Here is a 26,841-nt window from a genome sequence, read left to right as displayed (position 1 = left end):
TGAGAAGCTCTCCCTGGATCCAGGTCCTGGATGGTTCTGGACTCATGGACGAGTCGGCGTTGGAGCGTTACTTCGATGACTCCATTGCAAATGTGAGTGCAGACTGTGATTTGTGATTTTTGGGAGTCAAAACTGTATTCAAGCGCTGCCTCGTGTTCAAGTGAGTCTGGAGTTCAGGTTATCAGGATGAACTGGTGTCTGTGAGGGTAAAACTTTCAATTTGATCCTGAAATCTAAAGTTCATTTTGCATTTTAATCCCCGAAAGGACTTTGAGAGTTCATCTGCAGGGACCCAAACCGCCAAACATTTTTAGCTTCTCAACATGGTGGAGTTTTCAGCTACATTTCAGCTGATTCCAGTTAAATCCCAGAGAGAATCGCAAGATAAAATAAACTGAACAATAGAGGGAACAAAGTGTTTTTCTGCTTGTTGGAGTGAATTGTGTTGGAAAAACCCTAAATTCCCAATGATCAGTGAAAGATAAAACTGTCAGCAAACATGACTTGATTCTTCATGTGAGCAACAAACTGTCAGTAGTTAAAGATGCTTCAAACTAGATCATTTGTCTTCAAAATTTTGGAGCAGCGTTCAGCAAACAGTGAACCAACAAGCTGGAAAAGTTTTGGTCTAAACTTTGGTTTGATTCTGAGACTGAAATGAGAGAAAAGCTGAAGTGGATTCATGTGGACGCCCTCACTTGAAACATCAACAGGAAAATAATTATTCACTGTGTTTGCGAAAAAGGTTAAATGAAAATATTCTCTACTTTAAAAGTTCTTAAAATGTCTTGAATGTAAAATGGTTAACCTGCAGAATTTTATTGTTCAATAAATTCACAGGTCAATGGAGTTCACAATAATTCCCACTACTAGTCAGAATTAAAAAATAACACCAAATAAGGTGAATGATAAATAATCATAGCAGTAAAGAGTATTTGAAAAAAAAAAAACACCACAACAACAATGAAAATAGACAAATAAAATCCAGGCAGGAGATCCTCATGGAGAAGAGAGAGCAGTAGACCATAATCTTTCTGTTTTTGTTTACGTCTTGCAGGACTCAGGTTTCGAGTTGGAGGAAGAGCTTGCCCTGCAAAGCTCCACCCCTAAAGTACAAAGCCACGCCCCCTCTGCACAGGGCTCCTCCTTCCCGTGGGGGAAGTCTGGACCGAGTGGTGAGTTGGGTGACGAGTTCGACCTCAGCTTCCTACCCGATGACCTCAGCACTCAGGAAGAGAAAAGTCATGACAACCAAGGTGCGACATCACTAGCGTTAAAACTAGAATGACCACATCCTGATTGTATTCTATACTCCAACAACCGATGGTGTGGGAATTTGTTTATAATTTTGTCATTTAGTGTATTCTTGATTTATGACCACAAATGTGTTTTGAAAGATCCCAGTTACCTTTGACCCCCAAAATCTAGTTTGCGTAGTTCATCCTTCAGTCCACCTGCTAATGATAACTTTGACAATAATAGTCAAACTTTGAATAACATTGCAGCTGGAAAAAGTAGATTTATTAGTATTTATTTATTTTACTTAACTTTACATTTTTACTATGTGTTTTCATGTTTGTGGTCAAAGGTCCTGAGATGTTTCTGCAACATCTTTGGATGACTTGAATTACCTGAATCCTCATGTCTCTCACACCTGTAGAGAAGTGTCATCTGCATAGAAATGATCAAACGTTCTGAAACAGTTTTAAGTCTCTCTGTATCGTGGTCACATGACCTTTGTCTTCTGCTAAGGCTCTAATCATGCTCCGAGGAACCACTTTGCCGAGCAATATGACAAGCGCTACATATGAGTCTGTTAAAATGTAGAATGACTGATTTGCAGGTGGGACCATGGACGCATTAGAAATTAAACGTGGCCCTGATTTTATGTGGCACATCAGTGGGCCGGAAATTGATCTGTGTCACGTCCGTGTGACGTTTCATTTCAGCTGCTGCTGCTGCAGAGAGTCGGCCTGCAGCTCCGAACCTGTCTCAGGACAGCGGCGTCGGTCTGGACTACAGCTCCCAGAATTCCATTGCAACTGACCCCCAGCAGGCGGCATCCACGTCGGGGCTTGGGATGGGTGCCTCCCCCTTCTGTCCTATGACCCCTATGACCCCAATGACACCAATGACCCCTGTGACCGAGAGGTCAGGATTCACCCCACTGTTACAGTAAGTGAATGATGACCACGTAGTCCTGACTTTATCTAATGACTAACACTTTATCTGTAGCCCTGACACTTAATCTTCACTTCTGTTCTGTGTGCAGGAACATCGTCTCCACTGTGAACCTGGGTTGTCCTCTGGATCTGAAGTTCATCGCCCTGCAGGCCAGAAATGCAGAGTACAACCCAAAGGTATATTGGTTTTTCCCTCAGTCTGGTCTGCTAGGTTTAAATCTCCGTCTACTTCCTCCTCATCGTGTTGTTTCAGCGATTTGCAGCCGTCATCATGAGGATCCGCGAGCCGCGAACCACAGCGCTGATCTTCAGCTCTGGGAAGATGGTCTGCACCGGAGCCAAGAGGTCAGTCAGTCAGTCAGTCAGTATACCTGCCATAGTTGAGCTTCTCAGACTTTTAAAAACTAATTTTTGAACGCTCACTATCCTTCACCTGTGTGTCTGAGCACGTGCAGTGAGGAGCAGTCACGGCTGGCAGCACGGAAATACGCCCGCGTGGTGCAGAAGCTCGGCTTCCCCGCCCGCTTTATGGAATTTAAGATCCAGAACATGGTGGCCAGCTGCGATGTCTGTTTCCCCATCAGACTGGAAGGACTGGTTCTGACCCACCAACAGTTCAGCAGGTCCAAACACAAGTTGCTTTTCACAGAAACGTAGCACAGCAGGAGTTTCTTTAACTAGTTAATCAATTTGTTGTAATTTAATGTAATGCTTTTTTTTTTTAATTCTGTTTTCAATTGTTTGATATTGTCTTTTTTTGTTTTATTGTGTTAATTTGGGTCTTTTTGTGTGTTTATTTGTTGAAATGATGAAATTGGTGAACAAGATGTTTTAGTAGTGCACTGTTCAAGTGCACAGCAAGTGGAAAACATTGATGTTTGTCACTGACTGACTGACTGTTTCTCCTCCACAGTTATGAACCCGAGTTGTTTCCAGGTCTCATTTACCGGATGGTGAAACCTCGAATTGTCCTCCTCATCTTTGTGTCTGGGAAGGTGGTTCTGACGGGTAATGAAACTCCACTGTTCCAACATAGTTTTACAAAATACTGATGATATATGAACCTCATGATTGAGATTATGTCTTGTGATAATAGTTTTCTTAATAATGAGACAGGTTTTTTTTAGAGCATATTGTCCATTTCCGCTTATTCTTTATTAATAATGTTAATTATGTGGTCGTGTGTTGAATTCTAGGAGCTAAAGAGCGAGCTGAGATCTATGAAGCATTTGAGAACATTTATCCGATCCTGAAGGGCTTCAGGAAGCAGTGACATCACTTCCTGTTCTTCTGTAAATAACTTAATAAGTTTAATATTTTAGTTTGTGTCCCACAGCAGAGATTTTGGAAGGAAAATGAGTTTGCTTTAGAGTCCATGTGAATTGTTTCACCATCCACAGAAAAAATAAATTTTGTAAATCTCTGCACAGAAAACTTCTGATTTGACCGCTGTGTTTTCATATATCAATATCATAAACGTGCGCATGCCTAAACGCCTAATTGCATTACGTGCACAAACCTAAACATTTACCCACTACACACATACATACAGTGTCTGTTAGGAAACGCTCTTTCCTTTTGGAACCCTTGAATTTTCCCAAAGTGCTTCATTATCAATGATGTCATCTAAAAAGGGCACACCAGAGAACCTAACACGTTCTCATATACTTTGTATATTGCCCTTATCATTGACTTGATTTAAAACACTTTTACAACTTAATCTGCCATTTCTCATGATCTCAACAATTTAAATACAATTTTCATCAAACCTAAGGAACAGCAGTCTTCATAAAGTTGATTTAATGCAGGAGGGTACAGATATATTTAAAAAAAGAAGAAAAAAAAAAAAGGCCAACTAACATTAGAACATGTAATAACTGTAAGAAATTGTTTTCTGATCGAATTGACTGCTGATTGATATTCAACAGGATTAATCAAGCCTGGCTGTGTAGCATGTTTTGGGAGCAGGCGAGCAGCAGCAACCTGTCGTGTGGATCCGCCCACACCTCGTACGTCATTACATAAACAAACCAATCACGTTTTCAGCGGAAACAGGAAGTGGCGCACTGCTCGACTCCTCATCAAAACAAAAACACTTGTGTGTCTCCTCCACAGAGGATTTTTTAAAAAACATGTTACCGAGAATTTAAGGGCCAGCCGACCAGCCTGGAGCCACAGAGAGCGCACAAGTCCCCAGCTAGCTTCGGTAAAACAGCGTTAGCAGCCTAGCTTTCTGTCTCCATGGCGTCCTCAGCGGGACTCCCGCCGCTCGGCCCGGACCGCGGTGCTTCGTCCACGGGCTCTCACTCCGGGGGCAGGCCGCCGCCGCCGCCACCACTCCGTCCCCATCACCCGCACCCGGCTCACTCCACCCCGGGTTGCGTGATGGTGGAGTCCGTGGACGACGCGGAGGGTCTTTACGTGGCGGTGGAGCGGTGCCCCCTGTGCAGCACGTCGCGCCGCAGGCTCACCTGCGCCCGGTGCGTCCAGGCCGGAGACTTCGTGTACTTCGACGGGAGGAACGCTGAAAGGTAAAAAGTTCGCCGTTTTCTCACCGCCGGGGACGAACTTTATTTCCAGGATCGGACCTTTTTTTTTTTTACTGAGACCGGGATTTCTCAGAAGACTCACGCGACGTGTTCTGGTTCTGTACGTGTTGTTTTGAACATGTAAACATCGGCACAGTTTGACATCAGTGTCCGAACTCAGTCACATTAAACCCCGCAAATCTTCAATCTTTATTTATTTCCTGAAGTCCATGAAGTGCGCAGCTGCTCCATTGAAAATAAGCAGGTGGACCACCGAGAAATGTCCGGGATTAGTTGAAGTCAGCTAAATTAGCTGCAAACCGAAAAACAAAGGTCTTTTTTTTTTTATTAACTCTTCTTTTGTTTGTTCTTTTAAAGATAGAAATACCTCGTTAAGTTCAGTATTTATGTTTTAAAGTAGAACTTTCTCTTGCTAGTGACAAAGCTGTATAACGTACATTCAGGTTCATCGTGGATATTTTTTTTTTAAGAAAGTTGATCGATAATCTGAAAACTGAGTCACCAGCGTGGGCTGGTTAGCATTAGCAGCTAACTCTTGTTAGCGCTGAGTCAGTGTAGTAACTTGGTATAATTTTAGCCAGCTGGCAAGCTGCCCTGTTACAGTTACACAACACGTGAAAACCCAAAATAACTTCGACCTCCATAGTTTCCATGAATGTGTGGGATGAGGGCGGTTGGGCAGTTTCCCAAACTGGACTCGGGGGACCTGCAGGGGCCCCTTGAGATGCCTCCAGGGGACCAAATGAGCTGCACTGACTTGTTATGTCTGCTGAATCCTTCATGAAAGTGTTTGTGTCTGCAGATACTCCGAGAAGTTGGAGCGGCTGGAGAAGCTGAAGGAGGAGAAGGAGCAGCTGGATCAGAGGTAAAAACCTGCAGAGGTTTCGGTCTCTTGGACAGATCGAAGACAAATGAAGTGTATTACAGAAACTGGAACATGTCATAGGATCAGATGTACTGCAATAGGCTGCTTTAAATCACCAGTTAGATCGATTTTAATTTGTTTCTGTCAACAATGTTACTTCCATTCGCACAATTGCAGTACATGGAGTTGCACAAGGTTCTGTGCTCGGTGCGATACTCTTCGCCTTTTAAATACTTCCATCAGGCGATATTATAACAAAACATTACATACATTTCCATTGTTAGGTAGACAATACATATATTTGTCTGTGAAAAGGAATTAAACAAATCAGTTACACCTGTAACAATCTGTTTGTTAATTCAGAAAAGTTATTTTATTTAGCCCTAAATGGAACTTTTTTTTAGTTTTATTTTTGACCAGAGTTTGACCTTTTAAATCCCACATAATGCAAGTCTCTAAAACGGATTTCTTTCAGCTGCATAATATTGTCAAAACCCCGAAAATTCTGTCTGTGATGCTGAAAATGTGTCTGATCTGCGGTTAAGGCAGATGGCCGCCCACCTCCGAGTTTGCTTCAGTCGTAGATTTCTTTCTGTTAAAAGGGAGTTTTCCGTCCATCTACCACTCGTGGGAACTGTTGGGTTCCTTTCTGTAATGTTGAAAAGTTCTGTTGTGAGGAGTTTCCTCTGTTAAGCCCCGAGATGACATATGTTGTGATTTGGTGCTATAAAGTTGAATGAAATTGTTTGTGTCGGACCAAACAGAGATTAAATGCATCCTTTTCTGTCCTCACAGTGTCCTCCAGGTGTTGGACAGGAAGCTGCAGGCTGATGAGATGGTGAGTTGTTTTCTTCTTCTTCTGTTTGTGTTTTCAACCAAAACCATTAAACACTGATAACCTGGTTAGAATGAGCTGATGCCGGCTGCCCTCTTACTGCAGTAAGATCCTGATTCTGTGGTAAATATGTATGGATGAACTAGTGAGCTGATGTTCATGATCTATATGTGGATTTAAAGTGCAGAACCAGTCACTGTACACAGAGGAAAACAGTCACAAAAAGACAAACTCTGAAGGGGCCGAACAAAAAAAATGCAAATTCAGTTAAATACACTGCTCAAAAAAATAAAGGGAACACTTAAACAACACATCCTAGATCTCAATGAATGAAATATTCCATTTGAAAATCTTTATTCATTACATAGTGGAATGTGTTGAGAACCAAATAACATAAGAATGATCAATGGAAATCAAAATCATTATCCCATGGAGGTCTGGATTCAGAATCATACTCAAAATAAAAGTGGAAAAATCGGATCACAGGCTGATCCAACTTCTGTGGAAATTCCTCAAGACAAGTCCAAATGAGGCTCAGTAGTGTGTGTGGCCTCCATGTGCCTGTATGCACTCCTGACAACGCTTGGGCATGCTCCTGATGAGACCACGGATGTTCTCCTGAGGGATCTCCTCCCAGACCTGGATCAAAGCATCAGTCAACTCCTGGACAGTCTGTGGTGCGACGTGGCGTCGGTGGATGGAACGAGACATGATGTCCCAGATGTGCTGGATTGGATTCAGGTCTGGGGAACGGGCAGGCCGGTCCATAGCATCAATGCCTTCATCATGCAGGAACTGCTGACACACTCCAGCCACATGAGGCCTAGCATTGTCATGCATCAGAAGGAACCCAGGGCCCACTGCACCAGCATATGGTCTTCCAATGGGTCTGAGGGTCTCATCCCGGTACCTAATGGCAGTCAGGGTACCTCTGGCTAGCACACGGAGGGCTGTGCGGCCCTCCAAAGAAATGCCTCACCAGACCATCGCTGACCCACCGCCAAACCGGTCACACTGGAGGATGTTGCAGGCAGCAGAACGTTCTCCACGGCGTCTCCAGACTCTGTCACGTCTGTCACATGTGCTCAGTGTGAACCTGCTCTCATCCGTGAAGAGCACAGGGCGCCGATGGAGAAGCTGCCAATCTTGGTGTTCTCTGGCAAATGCCGATCGCCCTGCACGGTGTTGGGCTGTAAGCACAGGTCCCACTTGTGGACGTCGGGCCCTCGTACCACCCTCATGGAGTCTGTTTCTGACAGTTTGAGCAGAAACATGCACATTAGTGGCCTGCTGGAGGTCATTTTGTAGGGCTCTGGCAGTGCTCCTCCTGTTCCTCCTTGCACAAAGGAGCAGATAGCGGTCCTGCTGCTGGGTTGTTGTCCTCCTACGGCCCCCTCCACGTCTCCCGGTATCTCCTCCGTGCTCTTGACACTGTGCTGACAGACACAGCAAACCTTCTTGCCACAGCGTGCATTGATGTGCCATCCTGGATGAGCTACACTACCTGAGCAACTTCTGTGGGTTGTAGACACCGCCTCATGCTACCTCTAGTGGTGAGGGCACTGGCAAAATGCAAAAGTGACCAAAAACCATCCAGAAAGGATGAGGACAGAGGAATGGTCTGTGGTCACCACCTGCAGAACCATTCCTTTATAGGGTTGTCTTGATAATTGACTAATTTCCACCTGTTGTCTATTCCATTTGCACAACAGCAGGTGAAATTGATTCACAATCAGTGTTGCTTCCTAACTGGACAGGTTGATTTCCCAGAAGTGTGATTGACTTGGAGTTACATTGTGTTGTTTAAGTGTTCCCTTTTATTTTTTTGAGCAGTGTTCCAAAAAAAAGTATTATAAATTAAATTAACAAACTGTCATTTTCATATTTTATTGTCAGTTTCTTTGGGTTTCTCTGCTGAGCCAGCGACATTTTTGTAAACCGTTTAGCAGCGTGTTCAGTTTCGGATCAGACGGGAAAAAACTGACGAGTTGCTGTTTCCTCAGAAATGGAAGATCATGTCGTGTAAGATGAAGATCGAGCAGCTGAAGGAGGCGGTCGCCGGGGGCGACGAGGACGTGAAGAGCGGTGAGTCTCTCTGCAGGCGTTTTTTTTTTTTTTTGTCTTGGCTGCAGTTTTATTTGTCTCTTTTCAGCATGCAATGCTGTTCCCCCCCCCCCCCCCCCCCCCCCCTCTCAAATGCTGCAGATAAGGAGCTGCTCCTGCGCTCCCAGGATGAGGCGCAGCGGCTGCAGTGTCGGGCCGGACGCCACCAGACGAAACGGGACAAGATCGAGCGCCACATCCGGCATCTCGGGGAGCTGCTGGAAAAACGCAGCCGGGAGCAGCAGAGCCGACTGAGGCAGCTGGCGGCCCTGAGGCGGGAACACATCCTTGAGCTGACGACCCACATCTTCCCCACGCAGGAGGAGAAACAGGGCAGCAGGTCAGCAGAGGGGGTCTTCAGCAGGAGGCAGCGGAGCATGGGCCTCATTAAAACACAAACGACCGCAGCAAAAGGGATTTACTGTCGAGTCAGTCAGCGCTGCGAGAGCCTTTTTAAACTCTTAGTGCAGCTGCTGGTTTATTTCTTCTTTTTGAAGTGTCTCTGCTGGTGTTTAACTTTTTACCAGCACTCAGCGTGTCTCTGTGTTTTGCTTTTAAATAAGAATTATTATCTCTCAGCTCGTATCATTTTAATCGGAGACTTCGGCGCCGGCTGAAAACAAGAAGCTGCTGAGCTTTTTCCAAAAGAAAATAACCGGCAGGCATGAAAGAAGTTTGTCAGATATTCTTGTTTGTGATCCGGTGAGTCAGTTTGTCCTCTCCCCCTGCGTTTGTCCATCAGAGACCCTGCGGACGTGGTGGCGGAGTGCGACCCCGCGCTGACCTCCAGCACGGTGAGCGAGCTGGCCGAGGCCCGGAGGACCACCTACCTGTCGGGCCGCTGGATCTGGGACGACCAGAACGGAGAGACCAGCATCAGCATCACGGGACCCCCCGTCGCCCTGCCCAGCAACGGAGACTGCTCCGCCTACTACAGCTGGGTGGAGGAGAAGAGCATCAATCAGGGCCCAGGTGAGGGGGCGGAGCTTACACACTATGCCTTTCTGTGATGTGGTTTAAAAAAAAGTTAGCGTTTGTTTTTACTGTTTTATTTATATGTATCTATTTTCTATTTAATTTATTTGTACATTTTCAACCTTATTAAGAAAAAAATACTTGTATCTCTGTCTCCGTTTCTCTTTTTTCCCCACTTTTTAATGTCTTTGTGTGTTTTCCAAACTGTCCACTGAAACATCCATCCTGATTTGATTTGATGACCCGTTGTTATTGATAATGTGACCTCTGACCTCCGGACGTTGCAGAGCTGGACCACATCAACCCGGCTCACACCATCAGCGCCGCCCTCTGCTACACCACGCAGCTCGTCACTATCCTGTCGCACATCCTGGACGTCAACCTGCCCAAGAAGCTGTGCAACAGGTAGGACGGGACGCACGTCCACAACCTGCCTTCAGGTCCACAACGCAGTGCGGCAAACAGAGTGTCCGCTTCTCCACAGACGCCGGACGTGTTCAACCCGATCTCGGCGCAGACTTTATATTCGATTTTTTTTTTCATGTTTAATTTGCGCAGGAAGATAATCCGACCGCCTGTGTGTCTGCTGCTTCACATGTCTGATGACTCGTCTGTCTGTGTTTCCTTCAGTGAGTTCTGTGGAGAGAATCTGAGCCGCTACCGCTTCACCAGAGCTCTGAGCAAACTGAACACCAACATCCTTCACCTCTGCTTCTCTCAGGTCAGACACACTGAAAACATCTGGTTTATCAAATCTCGGATCAATGTGATGATTATTTTCTCTGTGCACCATTTTTGACTCATTTTCTTTCATTCACTATGTTCCAACTGTCCAAAAAATAAACTAAATGGATCGAATTTTGACTTTATGCTTGAAAAATGACTGAAACTAATATTTATAAATCAAAATAGTTGTCGATTAATTTACTGTTGATCAACTTGTTGATGAATTGTTGCAGCTTCAGTTTTCACCGGTATGTTTTCCACTCGTATATCTTCAGTGGATTTCACACCAGTCAATAAAAAAAATCTGCTTTGGCTGATTATAGATAATTAATTATTCATTATTATATCAAAGTGTAACAGTGGACCTGTTCTTTGTGTTCAGCATGTTGACACTGAGAAGCTCCACCCCCATCACACCCTGAGGAACATCATGTTTCTGGTTGCCCCCGACAACGACAATCTGGGCAGGTGAGAGCAGCACAGTTGGACCTTCAGAAACACACCTGATCAATAACTAAACACCTGAGTGTGGTGCTCGGAGTCGACAGTTTATAATCTTTACAACCTGGAACCTTTAAAGCTTTTACTGTTTGTTTAGATAATTTTTTTTCCACCATCAGACCAACCAATCAGAGAGCAGGCAGTGACCAGGTTTTGTGAATCCACCTGAAACCTGAACCATGTGTTTTTTAATTTTTTTTTTTGTATTTGTCTGCTTCAGGACCGGTCCGTTCGAGGTGAGTGGCGACCTGGAGGAGTCGATGGAGTTTGTGGAGCCGGAGGCAACAGAGCCGACGGAGGAGAGCGGAGACGAGGTGGTGACGGACGAGGAGACGGACCTGGGGACGGACTGGGAGACGGTGCCCAGCCCTCGCTTCTGTGACATCCCCTCGCAGGTAGGAACACCTGGATCACAGAGGACACCTTCAGCGTTAGTTTTATCGACAAAAGGTATAACAATGTCTAACTCTTCTTCTCCTCCTCTTCCTCGTGCAGTCCATGGATCTTTCCCAGAGTGCATTGCAGGTCTCCCAGCCCTCTGCTAACACAGGAGGGATGATCTCTTCTGCTGCTGCTTCCGTCACCTCCTGGTTCAGAGCTTACACTGGACAGCGCTGATCCGACCTCCAAATGCGTACCGGTTCCAATCAGGACTCCTGGAGGTCTCAGACTTTGGGCTGGTTTGGAGCAGACAGGTCAGAGGTCATCAGCAGAAATGCCATTTTTAAGTTTCCTCTAAACTGCTGGATAAGAATCAAGCTTCAGTGTCTGTTTGCAGACCACCAGGAATTTGCAGATTTACTTTGAGGAAGTGTTCCACGTTAAAGTCCACTTGTCAGCAGGTGTTCGAGGATCAGCTCCGTGTTTTATCTCGTTTATTGAACTTTCAGTATTATCCGACGTTTGTGACAAACAGACTGAACGTGAAATTAATCCTGTAAGCACGTGGACTGTCAAGAGTACACCACTCGTGTATGATAAACATGTAGTAAATGGTCTGTGACACGGAACCGGGTGCTGTCAAAAAGTTCAGACTCTTCCCGTTGAATGCAGCACAACGATGTGCATGGAGCAGGAGGAAGCAGTTGACCTTCATGAGTTATGTTTCTTAATCATCAGCACCTGAGTCTTTTTTTTTTTTTTTTTTTTTTTTTTTTTTTTTCTCTCCACCACTGGTACGTGAGGATTTTTGATTTCCCCGTGGACCTGAAACTTCAGCAACGCATCAAAAGTTGTTCTGTCTGTTAAACTGCGGAAACTGTCAACAGCTAACCTTGAAATGCTTTCAGTCCAATGAAGCGACGAGCAGGGCGAGATGTTTCGAGTGGCATTTAAGTTTCAAGGGTGGCGCAACTTCGCTGTCTTGAGATCATCAGAGGTGGTCATGGAGATTTTTCACACGACACCTGCTCTCCTTCGGCGATGTTGTGAGAAAGCAGTGACATTCGCAGGTTTTCTTTGACACTCACAGGGTTGTGCACCGTGAACTCATCCCCCAGGGTCAGACGGTGAACGCCGAGTTCTACTCTTGACGTTCTGGGGGCGTCTCGAGGGGAAAAACAGTTGCAGCAAAACAACCTGAACTTGTGGGAGCGATGGCGGTTTGGTTCTTCAACGTGACAACACGCCCGTTCACAAGCGAACTGAAAACATGCGACTGTCTTGCCTACAACAACGCGGTGCATTGCTGCCCGCACACGCTGGATTTACCTCCCTGGAATTCTTTCTGCTCTCTAAAAAAAAAAAAAATGGACGCTCTCTCCAGAAGTTTCAAGTCCACGGTGAAATCATAAATATGTGTAACGTGTTCATTGAGATGGAACTTTTAAATACTGACTCGTGAAGTTTATCACTTCCTCCTGCTCTGTGAACATCGCTGTGCTGCGTTCAGCCGGAACGGTCTCTGGATTTGCGCTTCGCATCTCATAACGTTGCGGTAACTGTAATAACGTCGGTAGACGCCCATGTTGACCTACATGTTGGTTAAATTTGTATTTGTCTGCAGGTTTGGGAGGCCTTCTGACTCCTCGACCTAAAAATACGTCTTCGTAGGAGAAGTTGGAGGCAAAACATTATCAAGACTGCAACACCTTACAGCTGCGTTTACATCAAAGTGTCATTAAACCGTTTATCATGTGTTTATTTACTCGTACTTCGGGATAAATGGGGAACTTGTAGTAAAGCTGACTTGGCAGTATGTCTGTCTTCCACCCATCGACCTGCCTGCTCACCACAAAGGGAAACTTTCTGCTCTTATTTTTTTTAATTCTCGTCTCTGAGCGATGATGGGAAACAAACTGCTGCAGCAGTAACGATGAGGAGGATGAAGGCAGCACAAACAAACAGCGGTTACCACGGCGATAACCAAGTCCGTTTACAAACCATCCTCGTCTGAACCGAATGTGGTGGAAGGAATCCGACGTGATGTGACATCGTTCACACTGAACAACAAGCAGAGACCGGAGTGAATCCGGTTCAAAATAAAAAAAAAACTTTGATTCTTTAGGAGACTTAAACTGTTTACTGGTGCGGAAGGAAACGAACAACCGACAGATGTTCTGTAAACTCGTCGCGCAGGCCGGTTCATCAGGTTCAACCAGCAACACAGAACATCTCTGTGAAGCAGCATCAAACCGAAAGGATGTGAGAAGTGAAAAGATTTAAAAAGGTTTTGTTTCTGTGAAATGTTTTCATTTTAAATAAAACTCCCTTTTCAGGTTTTGGATTCAGAAGCTTCTCGCGTAAAATGTTTTTTTTTTTTTTTTTTTTTTTTTTTTTTTTTTTTTTTTTTTTCTTCTTCTTCCTAACACATTAAAGAGGAACGTATTTGCTCCCGATTTTGTCCTTTGGAATATTTCTGGATCTACGCGCTTAAATCTTTTGTCATATTTATTTTTTATATTGTGGTTTGATTTCCATCTGTTCCACAAACAAATTCATTTTCTTACTAGAAGCCATTAGGCATAAAATAAACCAGAGTCCTGAAAGCTCTGCTCTGATCTACCAGCTGATACAACTACTGCATCAATCAGCCAATTGTCCAAGGACCACAAACAACAATTCATTAACACAATTTATCATCAGCACAATGCTTTAGAATGAGATTGTTTCTCCTCCCCACATGTTTCTGTATTTATGTTTCATTCATCAAAGGAAAGACAAATCTGTATTTTCACCTCCAACACATTTTTAATTTGATTTTTACGATGTTGATGAACATCAATACAACAACCTGTAAACAAATCTAAAATCCCCTGGGTGGGAGGGGGGGCAGCAGCAACTGAGCCATGCACGTGAGGTTCGCTCACGCAGATCCTCTGATCAGCTTTGTGTTTGAGTGTGAGAGCTGCAGATTAGGGTGTTAGTTATGTTTGGTATGCGGCGGTACTGAGGTGCAACTGATTCTACAAAATCCTGAATCCTGTCAATTTCTCTTTATGTCTGATTAATTCTGGAATCTTTACGGGATTAGTTCGTTTAAAACATCTGGAAATGAAGTAACATGAACCAAATTCAGTATGAAAACTGTTTTTAATAACAAGACCACCAGCAGCACCTGATGTTGAACCAACCTGCACTGGGTCTCAATTTTGTCCTCATCAGTGTTCAGATTCATTTTCAGGAAGTGTACTTTGAGCTGATATTATCGAATCATTTCTGTTTGTGTCTGAAACATGAATCTGTAGTTTGTAAAACTTCTGGTTGAATTTGTCTCCTGGAGGGAAGAAACATGTTTCTTTGTGGACTCCCCCCCCCCCCTCCCGCCCGCCCCCAGCTGAAGCTTTTCTGCAGGATTAGTGTGTTAAAGCTGCTGGAAGTGTTCAGCTGCAGGTTTTGGTTTCAGGATGAGGTCCTCTGCTCCGTTTCTGCTGCTGTTGCTCTGCTCCTCCGTCAGCCCGGAGTGGTCGGTCCCCCGGACCGGGATCGACACCCCCCCAGAGCTGCCCGTCCTCCTGGACGAGCTGCGGGGCCTGAAGGAGCTGGTTTTGAGCATAAGGGCGGAGGAGGTGAGGCAGCGTCAGGCCCTGCGGAGCGTGGCGAGCCGGTTGGGGGAGTTGGAGGCCGAGGGGGGGAGGCTGAATCTGGACGGACTGCAGGAGGAGCTGAGGAGGATAGAGCTGAACTCGGGCCTGAGGATTAAAGTGGAGGAGCTGGACAAGACGAGCAAAGGTCAGGATGGTGCTTTTGACTGCTGCTTTATTATTTTGCTGCTAAAACAGGTTTAAAACTTTCCTTTTTAAAAAAAGCTTAAAGTTAAAGCTGACTAGTGACCTTCAGTCATCCCTCAGTTGTGCTGTTAAAGGACCAGGTTTCCACTTTTTTTTTTGTTTTTTTTTTTTAATTTTTTTTAACATTGATGTTTTTAATGTTGTCTTTTTTTGTTGTTACAATGTTCTCTTTTGTAGTTGTTATGTTTTTTTGGGATCACGTTCCACAGTGACTCTACACTTAAAATTAAATTGAATTGTATTGAATTGAGACCTGGTTTGGTTCCAGTCTGGACTGAGGTGGTTGTGGTGTCTTGTGTTCTGTCTCGCAGCCCAAGCGGCCAAGCTTGAATCCAGACTGAGCTGCAGTGAGAACTCGGTGGACGACCTGAAGAAGAAGAATTCAGGTGAGTCTCAGAGCCTCTGTGATAAAATGATAATAAAACCTGCTCTTCTTGAAAAAAACAATTTCCAGAGACCTTGAAATATAATGTTCAATGCTGTAGTCAAATCATTTTCAGTGTCTGCTTTTAGTTCAAACTGGTGGATGTCAGCAAGTCGTCTGGTTTGTCTTCACACTAACACCCGCTGGTGTCTCTGCAGCTCTGGCTGGTGAGCTGCCGTTCCTGCAGACGAGACTGAGGGCGACTGAGAGCACAGTGGAGCAACTGAGGAGGAAGAATGCAGGTCATCATCATCACATTATTAGTTAATGTAACACTCCAGCGATTGACAGAAAATGATTTCAGAACAATTACAAATGAATAGTTTCTGTGACTTTTTTAAGAAGAACTGCCAAAAAAACCAACCAAAAACACACGTCAGTTCCTGTTTTAAATGTGAGAATCGGCTGCTCTTCTTTCGCTCCTGTCAGTGTGTGATGATGTTTTCTCTGCTGGTTTCTCAGTTCTGGCAGCCCGACTGTGTAACACCGAGAGTGCGATGGAGGAGCTGAGGATGCAGATCTCGGGTCAGATTCTCTGACGCTCTTTGTAGTTTCAGTGGGATGATGAACTTCAAACTGACTGACAGTGAGAGTTTGACTTAGTTTAAAGTTGATGAATTTATTCCAAACGCAACCAAATCAGAAGGACTTTTGTTTTTCAAATTTGTTGAGAACCTTTAAATTCCTAATGGTCTTCAAATGCGCTGACAGAAGCGTGACAGAGGCATGTCACCGTCGTGCGTCGGCGTCATGGAGGCCTGAAAAACCACGTAGTTATGGTTAGGTCCTACCTCGGACTTCACCGCCTTTGTACGATGACTGCCGCGTGGCAATTGTCATGTGACCTCTTAACACTAACCACCTGACCTCTCGTGTGACGTACGTCTACTTTTCACGCAACTGTGACAAAAAAAAAAGGTCACAAAGTCACGCTTCCCTGTCGTGGACTTGCAGGTATATTCCTCGCTTTGCGGTGGTGCTGGGCTGCCTGATCTCAGGTCAGCATTCAGCTTCCATAGCGTGCCCACAGTGAATTACTTTGTTTTCATGCTGATGGTCCATCTTTTCATTCTGCTGAGAAAAAGCTTCCCATCAAAGGAAGTTTTTAAAACAGAAAAAGTTCCACTTTAAACCAGAAAGAATAACAGCTCTCCTCTTTCCAGCGTCCCCAGCATCCAACTGTTCATCTGTGGGGAACCCCAATGTGTCGGAGCTGGAGAGTCGACTGAACGGTCGCCTGCAGGAGCTGAACTCAAACACTGAAGGTGACTAAACACATCGATCATTTTCCAATAATCAATACTCAGAATGCACAACAATTTCACAGTGTTGCACTGCTGGAGCTCAAATCACTTCAGTTTGATCTTATTTTTTGAGTGACATGTTAAAATGATTTATTCTTATTGATGAATCTGCAGATTGCTTTCTTGATTAATCAATGAATCGTGTGGTTTATTAAAATGGTAGAAACATTTGAAATGTCATCACAATTCAGACATGTTCAGATCATTTTATTTTAACCAAACAGTGTACGATCTGTTGATGAGATGTACGACATTAAAACTAAAACACCAAACTCACATTAGCATCGTCAAATCAATACATTGTTTCGCACATCTGTTTGTTTTTCTAAGTTACACATTTTTTTCTTTGTAAACAAAACATCAAGAAAGTAATCAACCGCTTGATCTGTGGATTCAAATATTTGAGGGATGTTTTTCACACAGAATGAACGTGTTTGTTTGTTTCAGATCTGCAGAGTCAGCTGAACTCACTGCAGGCAAAACTGAGCTCTTCTGCTGATGAACAGCAGCTCGCCTCCATAAGAGGTAAACTATGAATAAGAAAAGAATAAATTCATTCATTCGCTTGGACATAATTTCATTTAATTATCCAAAACTCTTTTGTTTTCACAGGTTTTCTTTTTCTTATATCAAAGGATATAAGAAAAAGAAAACCTGTGAAATCTAAGAAATATTTTTCCCCCCAAAAAATATTTTGTCAAGTTAGCTGCCAATCAATCGATCAGTCGTATTCTACTCTATTTATTTGCAGAGGAGGTCTCTGAGGTCAGAAACAGATTGAACTCCAGTCAGCTTGACGTGGACAAGCTGAGGAGGAGCTCTGCAGGTTGGTTGCGTGTCACGTCGATCATATGATCAGGTGATGATTTCGTTTTAAATGTGACGGTTATATCCTGCAGATCAATCAGATCGACTGAAAGAGGCCAAGTGATGAGTGGAGAAGCTGGAGATGCTCCTGGAGGCAGAAAATAAACATCTGCATTATTGTTAATATGTATTTTTCTGTATTTTTAAAAAGGATCTTTTATATCGTATGATATGTTAGATTTTCCACAGCGTTTATTGATCCATTCTGGTTTACAGTTTGGATTAATTCTTTGTTACTGAACCTGATTTCAGCTGAGTCAGCAGATGTTTCAGCTCTGAGCGACAGACTGAACAACGCTGAACGTCGACTGGACGAACTGCAGACGATAACTACAGGTGAGTCAAAAAAAAATTAAAAATTGCAACTAAAACGGCTTCCTGTCAACCAACTGCATTTTCATAAAATCTGTGTGACATCACTGATCAGAGTATGAATCAGAAATTGTTTGTTTCCGATCATTACGAAACTCGCACATTATGATCATTGATGTTTATTTTGAACTAAGTTAGTAAAAGTTGCACGTGGCTTTTTTTGACCATTTTGTCCAGTTAAGCTGCTTACTTCTGCAGAGAGCAAAAGGGACTTGAACCCACAAATTAATGCTTGTGGCTCTATTCATAATTAGGTTTTTATTATTGTAAAATCACCTGAGACTAAGATTTTTATATTTTCCACGAGTGTAGCGGCCACCTTAAATTGGCCTACACACTTAGAAGGGAAGATCTGAGGGGTTTTCAGTTTATCACAATCTTCAACCACTAGATGACACTAAATCCTACACACTGGTGCTTTAAGATAATCTTACAACCTAAACTTTTAAAGTCACGTCGGTCAACTCCCCCAATTTAGCACTTTTTTAAGGAAACATTTAGAAGCCGTGCTCCTTAAAGGGTAAACTAGTGACTTTTAACTTGGGTTTTGGTATCAGTTTGTTCTCAGTAAAGGATTTAAAGACTTTCCTGTTTATAATTGATTGTCTTTCTTCACAGCTGTCAGCAGCTCGTCGCCTCCGGAAGAAGATCTGGTGGCTGTGAAGAATCGACTGCTGCAGCTGGAGACGAACAACACAGGTACAAAACATCCATGATTCCCCCAAATTTCCTCAGAGGAAAAAATTTGTGCTTTTCATAGAGCTAGCCCTGGCTAGCTTACCTTGCAGGTGCATTTTGGTCGAATAAACAAAATGTTAGTTTTATTTGTTTTCGAGTAGCAACCGTAGGTAAACGGCGTTGAGGCCTGGGGAGATGATCTATCTTCTGTCAGCATCTGTAGAGCAGAGTGTCGTCTGCATATAAATGGACATTAGCATGTAACTCACATGATGTTTAATTGTCATATCAGTGATGTGTATTCTCTGCTGTTTTCAGTTCAGACTGATTCAGTGAAGCAGCTGCAGGACAGATTGAACTCTGCTGAACATCAAATACAGCAGCTGCAAACTGAAAGAACAGGTAGCTGAATGATATATAAACAGAAATGCACAGAAACTGTTTTACTGCAGTTTAGTTTTTACACCTGTTCATGTTTTAGATCAAACCTCCAAACTAATGAACCTGCAGAGAGAACTGAACATGACTGAGCGTCAGCAGGACAAAATTAATGCAGGTGCGTCTATCAGAATTAACACAATAATAATCAAACTTAACTGACTCATATTTAATGTTTTCTATTTAGAGTTGTCACACCGACTGACAGACAATGAGAAACAGCTGGAGGACCTGAAGACAGAAAACACAGGTAGCGCATGAAGGGTTCAAACTTTTTTTTAAAGACAACAAAGGTAATGAAAAGAGCAAAACATGTAGAAACTCCTTATACTGAAACTGTAGAAGATCCAAAAAGGTTCCCTGAGGAACTCCTTTATAACCTTTCGTTTTCTGTTTAGAGTTGTTCAGCAGACTGAGAGCTGGCGAAAAACAGCTGGAAGACCTGAAGAAGGAAAATAAAGGTAACACATGAAGGTTTCAAAGTGACTGGAGATTAACAAAAAAATTTAAAAGATCATGCTGATGATCAAGGAACCTTTACCATATGAAGGACAACATGCAGAGAATCCTAATGAGCCATCAAACAGATTGATTGGAAATGATTGGTTTTATAAAATCACTAACAATCAAAATAAAATAATACAAATTCTTCAGTAGATGTTTATTAATAATTTTATCAAATGCAAGTTCTCCCAACATTTTTCTATCAAGTGATGCAGTTGCAGATTACATTGTTTCTGCTGTGATGATTGTGTTATAAAATTGGTTGGATAATTTTGTGTTTTCAGCTCAGTCAGTCCAAGTTTCCTTGATGGAGTCCAGACTCACAGACGAACACAACAAGACTACAGGTGGGCTGAGATTTGCTCTGTTATTTTGATCAACATAAGTAGAAACGACTTTCTAATCGATGACAAAAATACTGTTTCCTTTTCAGAGTTGTTAAACCGACTGAGAGTCAGTGAGAAACAGCTGGAAAACCAGAAGACAGAAAACACAGGTAAGACACGAAGGGTTCAAACTGACTGGAGATTAATATGTTTTTCAAAAACATGATGTACGTATAAAGTGAACAGAAGTTTTGACATATTTAGAAACTCGACAGACTGAAACTTTCGATTATCCAAAAATTTCCCCTGAGGAACTCCTTTATAAGCTTTAGTTTTCTGTTTAGAGTTGTTCAGCAGACTGACAGCCGGCGAGAAACAGCTGGAAGACCTGAAGACGGTAAATACAGGTAAGAAATGAAGGGTTCAACTGACTGGAGATTAATAAAAAAGTGGGCTTTTGTCATGTTGATCATTAGGAACTTTTACCATATGAAGGACAATGTTCAGAGAACCTGATATCTAATATGAGATCTAACACAGTGTCAAGTAAATCACTGGTTTTATACAATCACTGTAACAAGCACGATAAATAATACAAAGATCTTCAGCAGATGTTTATTAAGAATTTTATATTAATCAAATGCAAATTCCCCCAACATTTTTCTGTCAAGTAATGGTGTTGTAGATTAAATTGTTTCTGCTGTGATGATTGTGTTATAAAATTTTCTTGATAATTTTGTGTTTTCAGCTCAGTCAGTCCAAGTTTCCTTGATGGAGTCGAGACTCACAGACGAACACAACAACACTACAGGTGGACTTCTAATTGCTTTATTATTTTCATCAACATAGGTGGTAACTCCTTCCTAATCAATGACTTAAGTACTGTTTTCGTTTTAGAGTTGTTAAACCGACTGAGAATCAGTGAGAAACAGCTGGAAAACCAGAAGACAGAAAACACAGGTAAGACCTGAAGGGTTCAAACTGACTGGAGATTAATATGTTTTTCAAAAACACGATGTACGTTTTCTGTTCAGAGACTCCTTTATAAGCTTTAGTTTTCTGTTTAGAGTTGTTCAGCAGACTGACAGCCGGCGAGAAACAGCTGGAAGACCTGAAGATGGAAAATACAGGTAAGAAATGAAGGGTTCAAACTGACTGGAGATTAATAGGTTTTTCAAAAACATGATGTACGTATAAAGTGAACAGAAGTTTGGACACATTTAGGAACTCCACAGACTGAAACTTTCGATTATCCAAAATTTTTCCCTTCTAAGCTTTAGTTTTCTGTTTAGAGTTGTTCAGCAGACTGAGAGCCGGCGAGAAACAGCTGGAAAACCTGCAGAAGGAAAATACAGGTAACACATGAAGGTTTCAAAGTGCATAGATATATATATAAAAAAAAAAAGTAAATAAAAATGTAGGCTTTTATCATGTTGATCATTAGTAATCTTTACCATGTGCTGGATAATTTTGTGTTTTCAGCTCAGTCAGTCCAAGTTTCCTTGATGGAGTCCAGACTCACAGACGAACATAACAACACTACAGGTGGACTTCTAATTGCTTTATTATTTTCATGAACATAGGTGGTAACTCCTTCCTAATCAATGACTTAAGTACTGTTTTCGTTTTAGAGTTGTTAAACCGACTGAGAGTCAGCGAGAAACATCTGGAAGACCTGAAGGCAGAAAACACAGGTAAGACCTGAAGGGTTCAAACTGACTGGAGATTAATATGTTTTTTTCAAAACACTGATGTACGTATAAAATGAACAGAAGTTTTGACACATGTAGAAACTCGACAGACAGAAAATGTAGCAGAATCAACTGGGTTCACTGAGGAACTCTTATAACCTTTCGTTTTCTGTTCAGAGTTGTTCAGCAGACTGAGAGCCGGCGAAAAACAGCTGGAAGACCTGAAGAAGGAAAATACAGGTAAACATGAAGGTTTCAAAGTGACTAGCAATTAATTAAAAAAAAAATAATAAAACTGCAGCTTTCATTATGTTGATCACTAGGAACCTCTACTATATGAAGGAAAACATTTAGTGAACCTGATGATCTACCCAACAGACTTAATGTCAATAAAACACAATGTTATAGAAATCAGTGGTTTTGTAAAATCACTGTAAAAAGCAAAAATAACAACGAAATAATAAAAAGATCTTCAGTAGATATTTATTAAGAATTTTATAGTAATCAAATGAAAATTCTCCTAACATTTTTCAATCAAGTGATTCAGTTGAATATATAATTGTTTCTGCTGTGAAGATTGTGTTATAAAATTTGCTGGATAAATTTGAGTTTTCAGCTCAATCAGTCCAAGTTTCCTTGATGGAGTCCAGACTCACAGATGAACACAGCAACACTACAGGTGGACTTATATTTGCTTTATTATTTTCATCAACATAGGTGGTAACTCCTTCCTAATCAATGACTTAAGTACTGTTTTCGTTTTAGAGTTGTTAAACCGACTGAGAGTCAGCGAGAAACATCTGGAAGACCTGAAGGCAGAAAACACAGGTAAGACCTGAAGGGTTCAAACTGACTGGAGATTAATATGTTTTTTCTAAACACTGATGTACGTATAAAGTGAGCAGAAGTTTTGACACGTAGAAACTCGACAGACTGAAAATGTAGCGGTATCAATTGGGTTCCCTGAGGAACTCCTTTATAACCTTTCGTTTTCTGTTTAGAGTTGTTCAGCAGACTGAGAGCCGGCGAGAAACAGCTGGAAAACCTGAAGGCAGAAAACACAGGTAAGACCTGAAGGGTTCAAACTGACTGGAGATTAATATGTTTTTCTAAATACTGATGTACGTACAGAAGTTTGGACACATTTAGAAACTCCACAGACTGAAACTTTCGATTATCCAAAATTTTTCCCTGAGGAACTCCTTTCTAAGCTTTAGTTTTCTGTTTAGAGTTGTTCAGCAGACTGAGAGCCGGTGAGAAACAGCTGGAAAACCTGCAGAAGGAAAATACAGGTAACACATGAAGGTTTCAAAGTGCATAAAGTGCATTTTTATATAAAAAAAAAAAAAAAAAAAAGTAAATAAAAATGTAGGCTTTTATCATGTTGATCATTAGTAACCTTTACCATGTGCTGGATAATTTTTTATTTTCAGCTCAGTCAGTCCAAGTTTCCTTGATGGAGTCCAGATTCACAGACGAACATAACAACACTACAGGTGGACTTCTAATTGCTTTATTATTTTCATCAACATAGGTGGTAACTTCTTACTAATCAATGACGTAAGTACTGTTTTCTTTTTAGAGTTGTTAAACCAACTGAGAGTCAGCGAGAAACAGCTAGAAGACCTGAAGACAGAAAACACAGGTAAGACATGAAGGGTTCAAACTGACTGGAGAATAGTATGTTCTTCAAAACACTGATGTACGTATAAAGTGAACAGAAGTTTTGACACATATAGAAACTCTTTGTACTGAAAATGTAGCGGATCCAACCTGGTTCCCTGAGGAACTCCTTTATAAGCTTTAGTTTTCTGTTTAGAGTTGTTCAGCAGACTGACAGACGGTGAGAAACTGCTGGAAAACCTGAAGAAGGAAAATACAGGTAACACATGAAGGTTTCGAAGTGCGTAAATATAAAAAAAAAAGTAAATATAAATGTAGGCTTTTATCATGTTGATCATTAGTAACCTTTACCATGTGCTGGATAATTTTGTATTTTCAGCTCAGTCAGTCCAAGTTTCCTTGATGGAGTCCAGACTCACAGACGAACACAACAACACTACAGGTGGACTTATATTTGCTTTATTATTTTCATCAACATAGGTGGTAACTACTTCCTAATCACTACTACTACTTCTAACTAATCAATGACTAAAGTACTTTTTCTTTTTAGATTTGTTTAACCGACTGAGAGTCAGCAAGAAGCAGCTGGAAGACCTGAAGACAGAAAATGAAGGTAACACATGAAGGTTTCAAACTGACTGCGGATTGATTATATAGGTTTTTTATATGGTTGATTGTAATATTCCATCAAGGGTCCAAAAGGAAATCCTTAATTACCATCTTTAGTACCCTTCATATTAAGCTAATTTTAAAGAAATTATGATGAAAGTTTCCAGGAAGTTAGGTACATAATTTAGACCTGTAAAATATGGTGTTATCAATATTTTTATCCTCAAAAGGTAGTCGACGTTGTAAAAAGTTTGAGCTCCACTGATTTATTTAATCAAGAGTTTATAAGTTAGATTCACTAAATGTAAAAATATATATATATAATATAGAACCTGGTTTGTTTTGCAGCTGTGGAGTTCAGATTGACATCCACCGAAACACAGCTGGAACAGCTGGGGACTCACGGTGCAGGTACCATCCTTAGCTCTCCAGTGTGGTTTAACTAATCGTTCATTAAACCAGTAAATTTAACTAAATTGTTTCCTGTTCAGCTCTGGAACTCAGACTGAGAGTCAGCGAGAAAGAGCTGGAACATCTGAAGACAGAAAACACAGGTAACACATGAAACTTTTGAAAAGACTGAGCCATTATAATTCAGTAATTTTTCAGAAAGTTAAATTTTTCAACTAATATGACTATTATTTTTGTAGTCAGCTGCTTGACTAACAACAAACTCAGCAATAACATATGAATGGACATTAATGGTTATAAAGAGCTTGATCCCACCCAAGTCTTTAACATTGTCCTTCTATGTTTAAAGTATAATTTTTAACCAAGAAAATTGTATATCTGTATTTATTGTTGTCTTAGTTATATATTATCCCAAACTCTTGTATTCACATTACAAATCAAAATATCTTCCCATTTTTATAACTATTATGTAGTTCTTTAACATCTAAAAGTTAATTGAAATTCACAGACACTTTTATTTTATATACTATATTTTCTAGTGAATAGGTTGTACATAATGTTTCTAAACACCTAATTACTTCTTATTAGAATTCAATTTTCATCAGTAATCAAGTATATGAAGCTACACAACCTACTTTGTTTTAGTCTTTATCTGCAGCTGTTTGAACAAAATTAACTAAAAATGACAGAGGACCTCAGCGGGTTCCCTGAGGAACCCCTAAAGATGTTACAAACCCTGCTGAGAACTTAAGAAAAAACATAAAGTTTCTTAAAGCAACAATTTTAGTGACAACTGTTTTGGCTCTGTCTGTTCTGCAAGTTATTAAAGGTTAAAGTATTAAAATAGAAAGTGATAACTAATTTCAGTCCATGAAGTTGAGCTGGATGCCGTGACTGTCAGACTAAATGTGACCGAAGAGCAGGTGGATGAGCTGAGGACACAAAACACAGGTGACCTCAGTCAAAGTTACATTTAACGACCGCCATGGCTTTGTGTTTGTCCAGAAGTTTATGTGATCCTCTCTGTGTTTTCAGTCCGAGCTGCTGAGCTGGTTTCTGTTTCAGACAGACTGACGGCAGCTGAGATGAACACTGAAGGTAACAGTCTTATTCAAAGCCTTTTGTGCCGCTTGTGTTTAATAAACATGAAATAAATCAGGCATTTGTCTTTAGAGCTGGAGTTCAGACTGAGAGACGATGAGGCTGCAGTGAACAAGTTTAAGATGGAGAAGGAAGGTAAACTCAGAGTCACACTTCAGTTCATAAGTCGTCGTTGAGGCACCTGTAAGTTAAAAAGTTGAACCTGCTTCTTCCAGATGGGCTGACGGTGGCATTTTCAGCCGGTCTGACGGATTCGGGATCAGTTGGACCGTTTGATGAAGAAACAACTCTGATCTTCTCCAAAACCATCATCAACATTGGCCAAGCCTACAACCAGACCACAGGTAGCTCACCTCACAGTGGTACATAAGTTTTTCTTTGTTTTGTTATGATTTAAACACACAATGACGACATTATTTTAAATCAAATTTTATTTTGACGAGGAAAGCAAAGTTCTGAATATGGCTAAAAATACCATTATGCCTGGTGATGCACAAAACAAGCATCTATATGATCTTTTTTCCTCACGATTCTTATAAAGGAAGAATCAAATCATATATAAATCTAACATTAAATAATAATTTTCATATGGTTCCTAAATGATTAAATCAGTGATTGTCATATTTGTACCATTGTGGGTACTGTCACAGTTTGCAAGGTGTACACAGGTGGACTACGCCTTTAAAGACAGTTTTTAGTAAAATAATACCCGTGTTGGTTCTACAGGTGTCTTCACGGCTCCCGTCCAAGGAGTTTACTTCTTCTCCTTCACAGCTGCAGATTACCTGAAAGGTTACATGGGTCTGTACCTGTACAAGAACGACCAGCCAGTCATCTTCAGCCTGGACCTGAACGACCATGGCGGCTACGCCTCCACGTCGAACACAGTGGCCCTGCAGCTGCAGGAGGGCGACCAAGTCCGCCTTGGTCTGCCGGCCAGCTACCGGCTCTACGACGACTCCCGGAACTTCAGCGTCTTCTCCGGCTTCCTGCTGTTCCCGATCTGACAGGCGAGTCCCAGGATCAGGGTACGAGTGAGACTTCCTCTCAGTATTGAACTATCCTTTCATACCTCAGACTGGAATATTAAGACTGGACTTTTGTTTTGAAAAGATAGCACACGTCCTGTGGTGACAGACAGAGTGGTTTGAATTCTGAAGATGATGTTACAGGAAAAAACACGATGTAAATAACAATAGCCATGTTCACATCTATTCAGATAATAAACAATACACCCTTCAATTAGAGATCTGCGTGTGCTCTGACAAAACCAGGAAGTAGATGTGAGATCAGAAAATAATTCAGATCGTAGAATTTATATTGCTGAAAATTATTTACATCCGACTCACCGGTTTTATCAGATGTCACAGGCTTCTGAATGAGCTCACACTTAAAGTACTAAAACTTGATTTGTCATTAATGTGACAAATCAATGACAGTGTAATTGATATAAAGTTAAAAAAAATATCCCATTTCCAAATAGTATTTATATTATGGAATTAATTTATATTAATGGAAGTTTGTGAA

At 41.7% G+C, this 26,841-nt stretch overlaps 3 protein-coding genes across 3 annotated transcripts; all 3 read left to right on the top strand.

Moving 5' to 3' along the window:
* The first annotated feature begins 44 nt into the window (after nt 1-44).
* Nucleotides 45-3,456, top strand: tbpl2 (TATA box binding protein like 2). Its single transcript, XM_069152782.1, has 8 exons — nt 45-92; nt 1,058-1,241; nt 1,950-2,175; nt 2,273-2,360; nt 2,437-2,528; nt 2,639-2,806; nt 3,097-3,191; nt 3,380-3,456. Exons 1-8 carry the CDS (start codon nt 45-47, stop codon nt 3,454-3,456), a joined length of 978 nt encoding a protein of 325 aa, XP_069008883.1.
* A 752-nt stretch (nt 3,457-4,208) lies between these two features.
* On the top strand, nt 4,209-13,469 carry atg14 (autophagy related 14). Its single transcript, XM_069152777.1, has 11 exons — nt 4,209-4,714; nt 5,535-5,597; nt 6,393-6,435; nt 8,436-8,517; nt 8,638-8,875; nt 9,278-9,507; nt 9,798-9,915; nt 10,141-10,231; nt 10,619-10,704; nt 10,958-11,132; nt 11,233-13,469. Exons 1-11 carry the CDS (start codon nt 4,425-4,427, stop codon nt 11,353-11,355), a joined length of 1,539 nt encoding a protein of 512 aa, XP_069008878.1. The 5' UTR covers nt 4,209-4,424; the 3' UTR covers nt 11,356-13,469.
* Nucleotides 13,470-14,582: 1,113 nt separating this feature from the next.
* LOC138200286 (paramyosin-like) lies at nt 14,583-26,692 on the top strand. Its single transcript, XM_069152862.1, has 39 exons — nt 14,583-14,907; nt 15,278-15,352; nt 15,549-15,632; nt 15,853-15,915; nt 16,554-16,655; nt 17,142-17,219; nt 17,446-17,520; nt 17,814-17,897; nt 18,552-18,632; nt 18,930-19,013; nt 19,093-19,167; nt 19,237-19,299; nt 19,448-19,510; nt 19,838-19,900; nt 19,987-20,049; nt 20,224-20,286; nt 20,628-20,690; nt 20,777-20,839; nt 20,947-21,009; nt 21,172-21,234; nt 21,362-21,424; nt 21,511-21,573; nt 21,748-21,810; nt 22,187-22,249; nt 22,336-22,398; nt 22,572-22,634; nt 22,800-22,862; nt 23,004-23,066; nt 23,153-23,215; nt 23,390-23,452; nt 23,573-23,635; nt 23,744-23,806; nt 24,151-24,213; nt 24,294-24,356; nt 25,081-25,164; nt 25,249-25,311; nt 25,387-25,449; nt 25,530-25,658; nt 26,041-26,692. The coding sequence occupies exons 1-39, from the start codon at nt 14,583-14,585 to the stop codon at nt 26,319-26,321; spliced, it is 3,195 nt and encodes a 1,064-aa protein (XP_069008963.1). The 3' UTR covers nt 26,322-26,692.
* The last annotated feature ends 149 nt before the right edge of the window (nt 26,693-26,841 follow it).

The sequence above is a fragment of the Embiotoca jacksoni genome, unplaced genomic scaffold (assembly GCF_022577435.1).
Source record: "Embiotoca jacksoni isolate LCO1_2020_lvr unplaced genomic scaffold, fEmbJac1.0.p SCAF_18, whole genome shotgun sequence".
In the NCBI taxonomy this organism is placed as follows: domain Eukaryota; kingdom Metazoa; phylum Chordata; class Actinopteri; family Embiotocidae; genus Embiotoca; species Embiotoca jacksoni.
This window is presented reverse-complemented; position numbering and strand designations above follow the sequence as displayed.

Coding starts and splice junctions, on each gene's coding strand:
- tbpl2 (XM_069152782.1), top strand. CDS start 45: ATGGACGAGTCGGCGTTGGAGCGTTACTTCGATGACTCCATTGCAAAT. Junction 2,176..2,272: donor GGATTCACCCCACTGTTACA/GTAAGTGAATGA, acceptor TTCTGTGTGCAG/GAACATCGTCTCCACTGTGA. Junction 2,807..3,096: donor ACCCACCAACAGTTCAGCAG/GTCCAAACACAA, acceptor TCTCCTCCACAG/TTATGAACCCGAGTTGTTTC.
- atg14 (XM_069152777.1), top strand. CDS start 4,425: ATGGCGTCCTCAGCGGGACTCCCGCCGCTCGGCCCGGACCGCGGTGCT. Junction 9,508..9,797: donor GAGCATCAATCAGGGCCCAG/GTGAGGGGGCGG, acceptor CGGACGTTGCAG/AGCTGGACCACATCAACCCG. Junction 11,133..11,232: donor TCTGTGACATCCCCTCGCAG/GTAGGAACACCT, acceptor TTCCTCGTGCAG/TCCATGGATCTTTCCCAGAG.
- LOC138200286 (XM_069152862.1), top strand. CDS start 14,583: ATGAGGTCCTCTGCTCCGTTTCTGCTGCTGTTGCTCTGCTCCTCCGTC. Junction 21,235..21,361: donor CCTGCAGAAGGAAAATACAG/GTAACACATGAA, acceptor TTGTGTTTTCAG/CTCAGTCAGTCCAAGTTTCC. Junction 22,250..22,335: donor TGAACACAGCAACACTACAG/GTGGACTTATAT, acceptor TTTTCGTTTTAG/AGTTGTTAAACCGACTGAGA.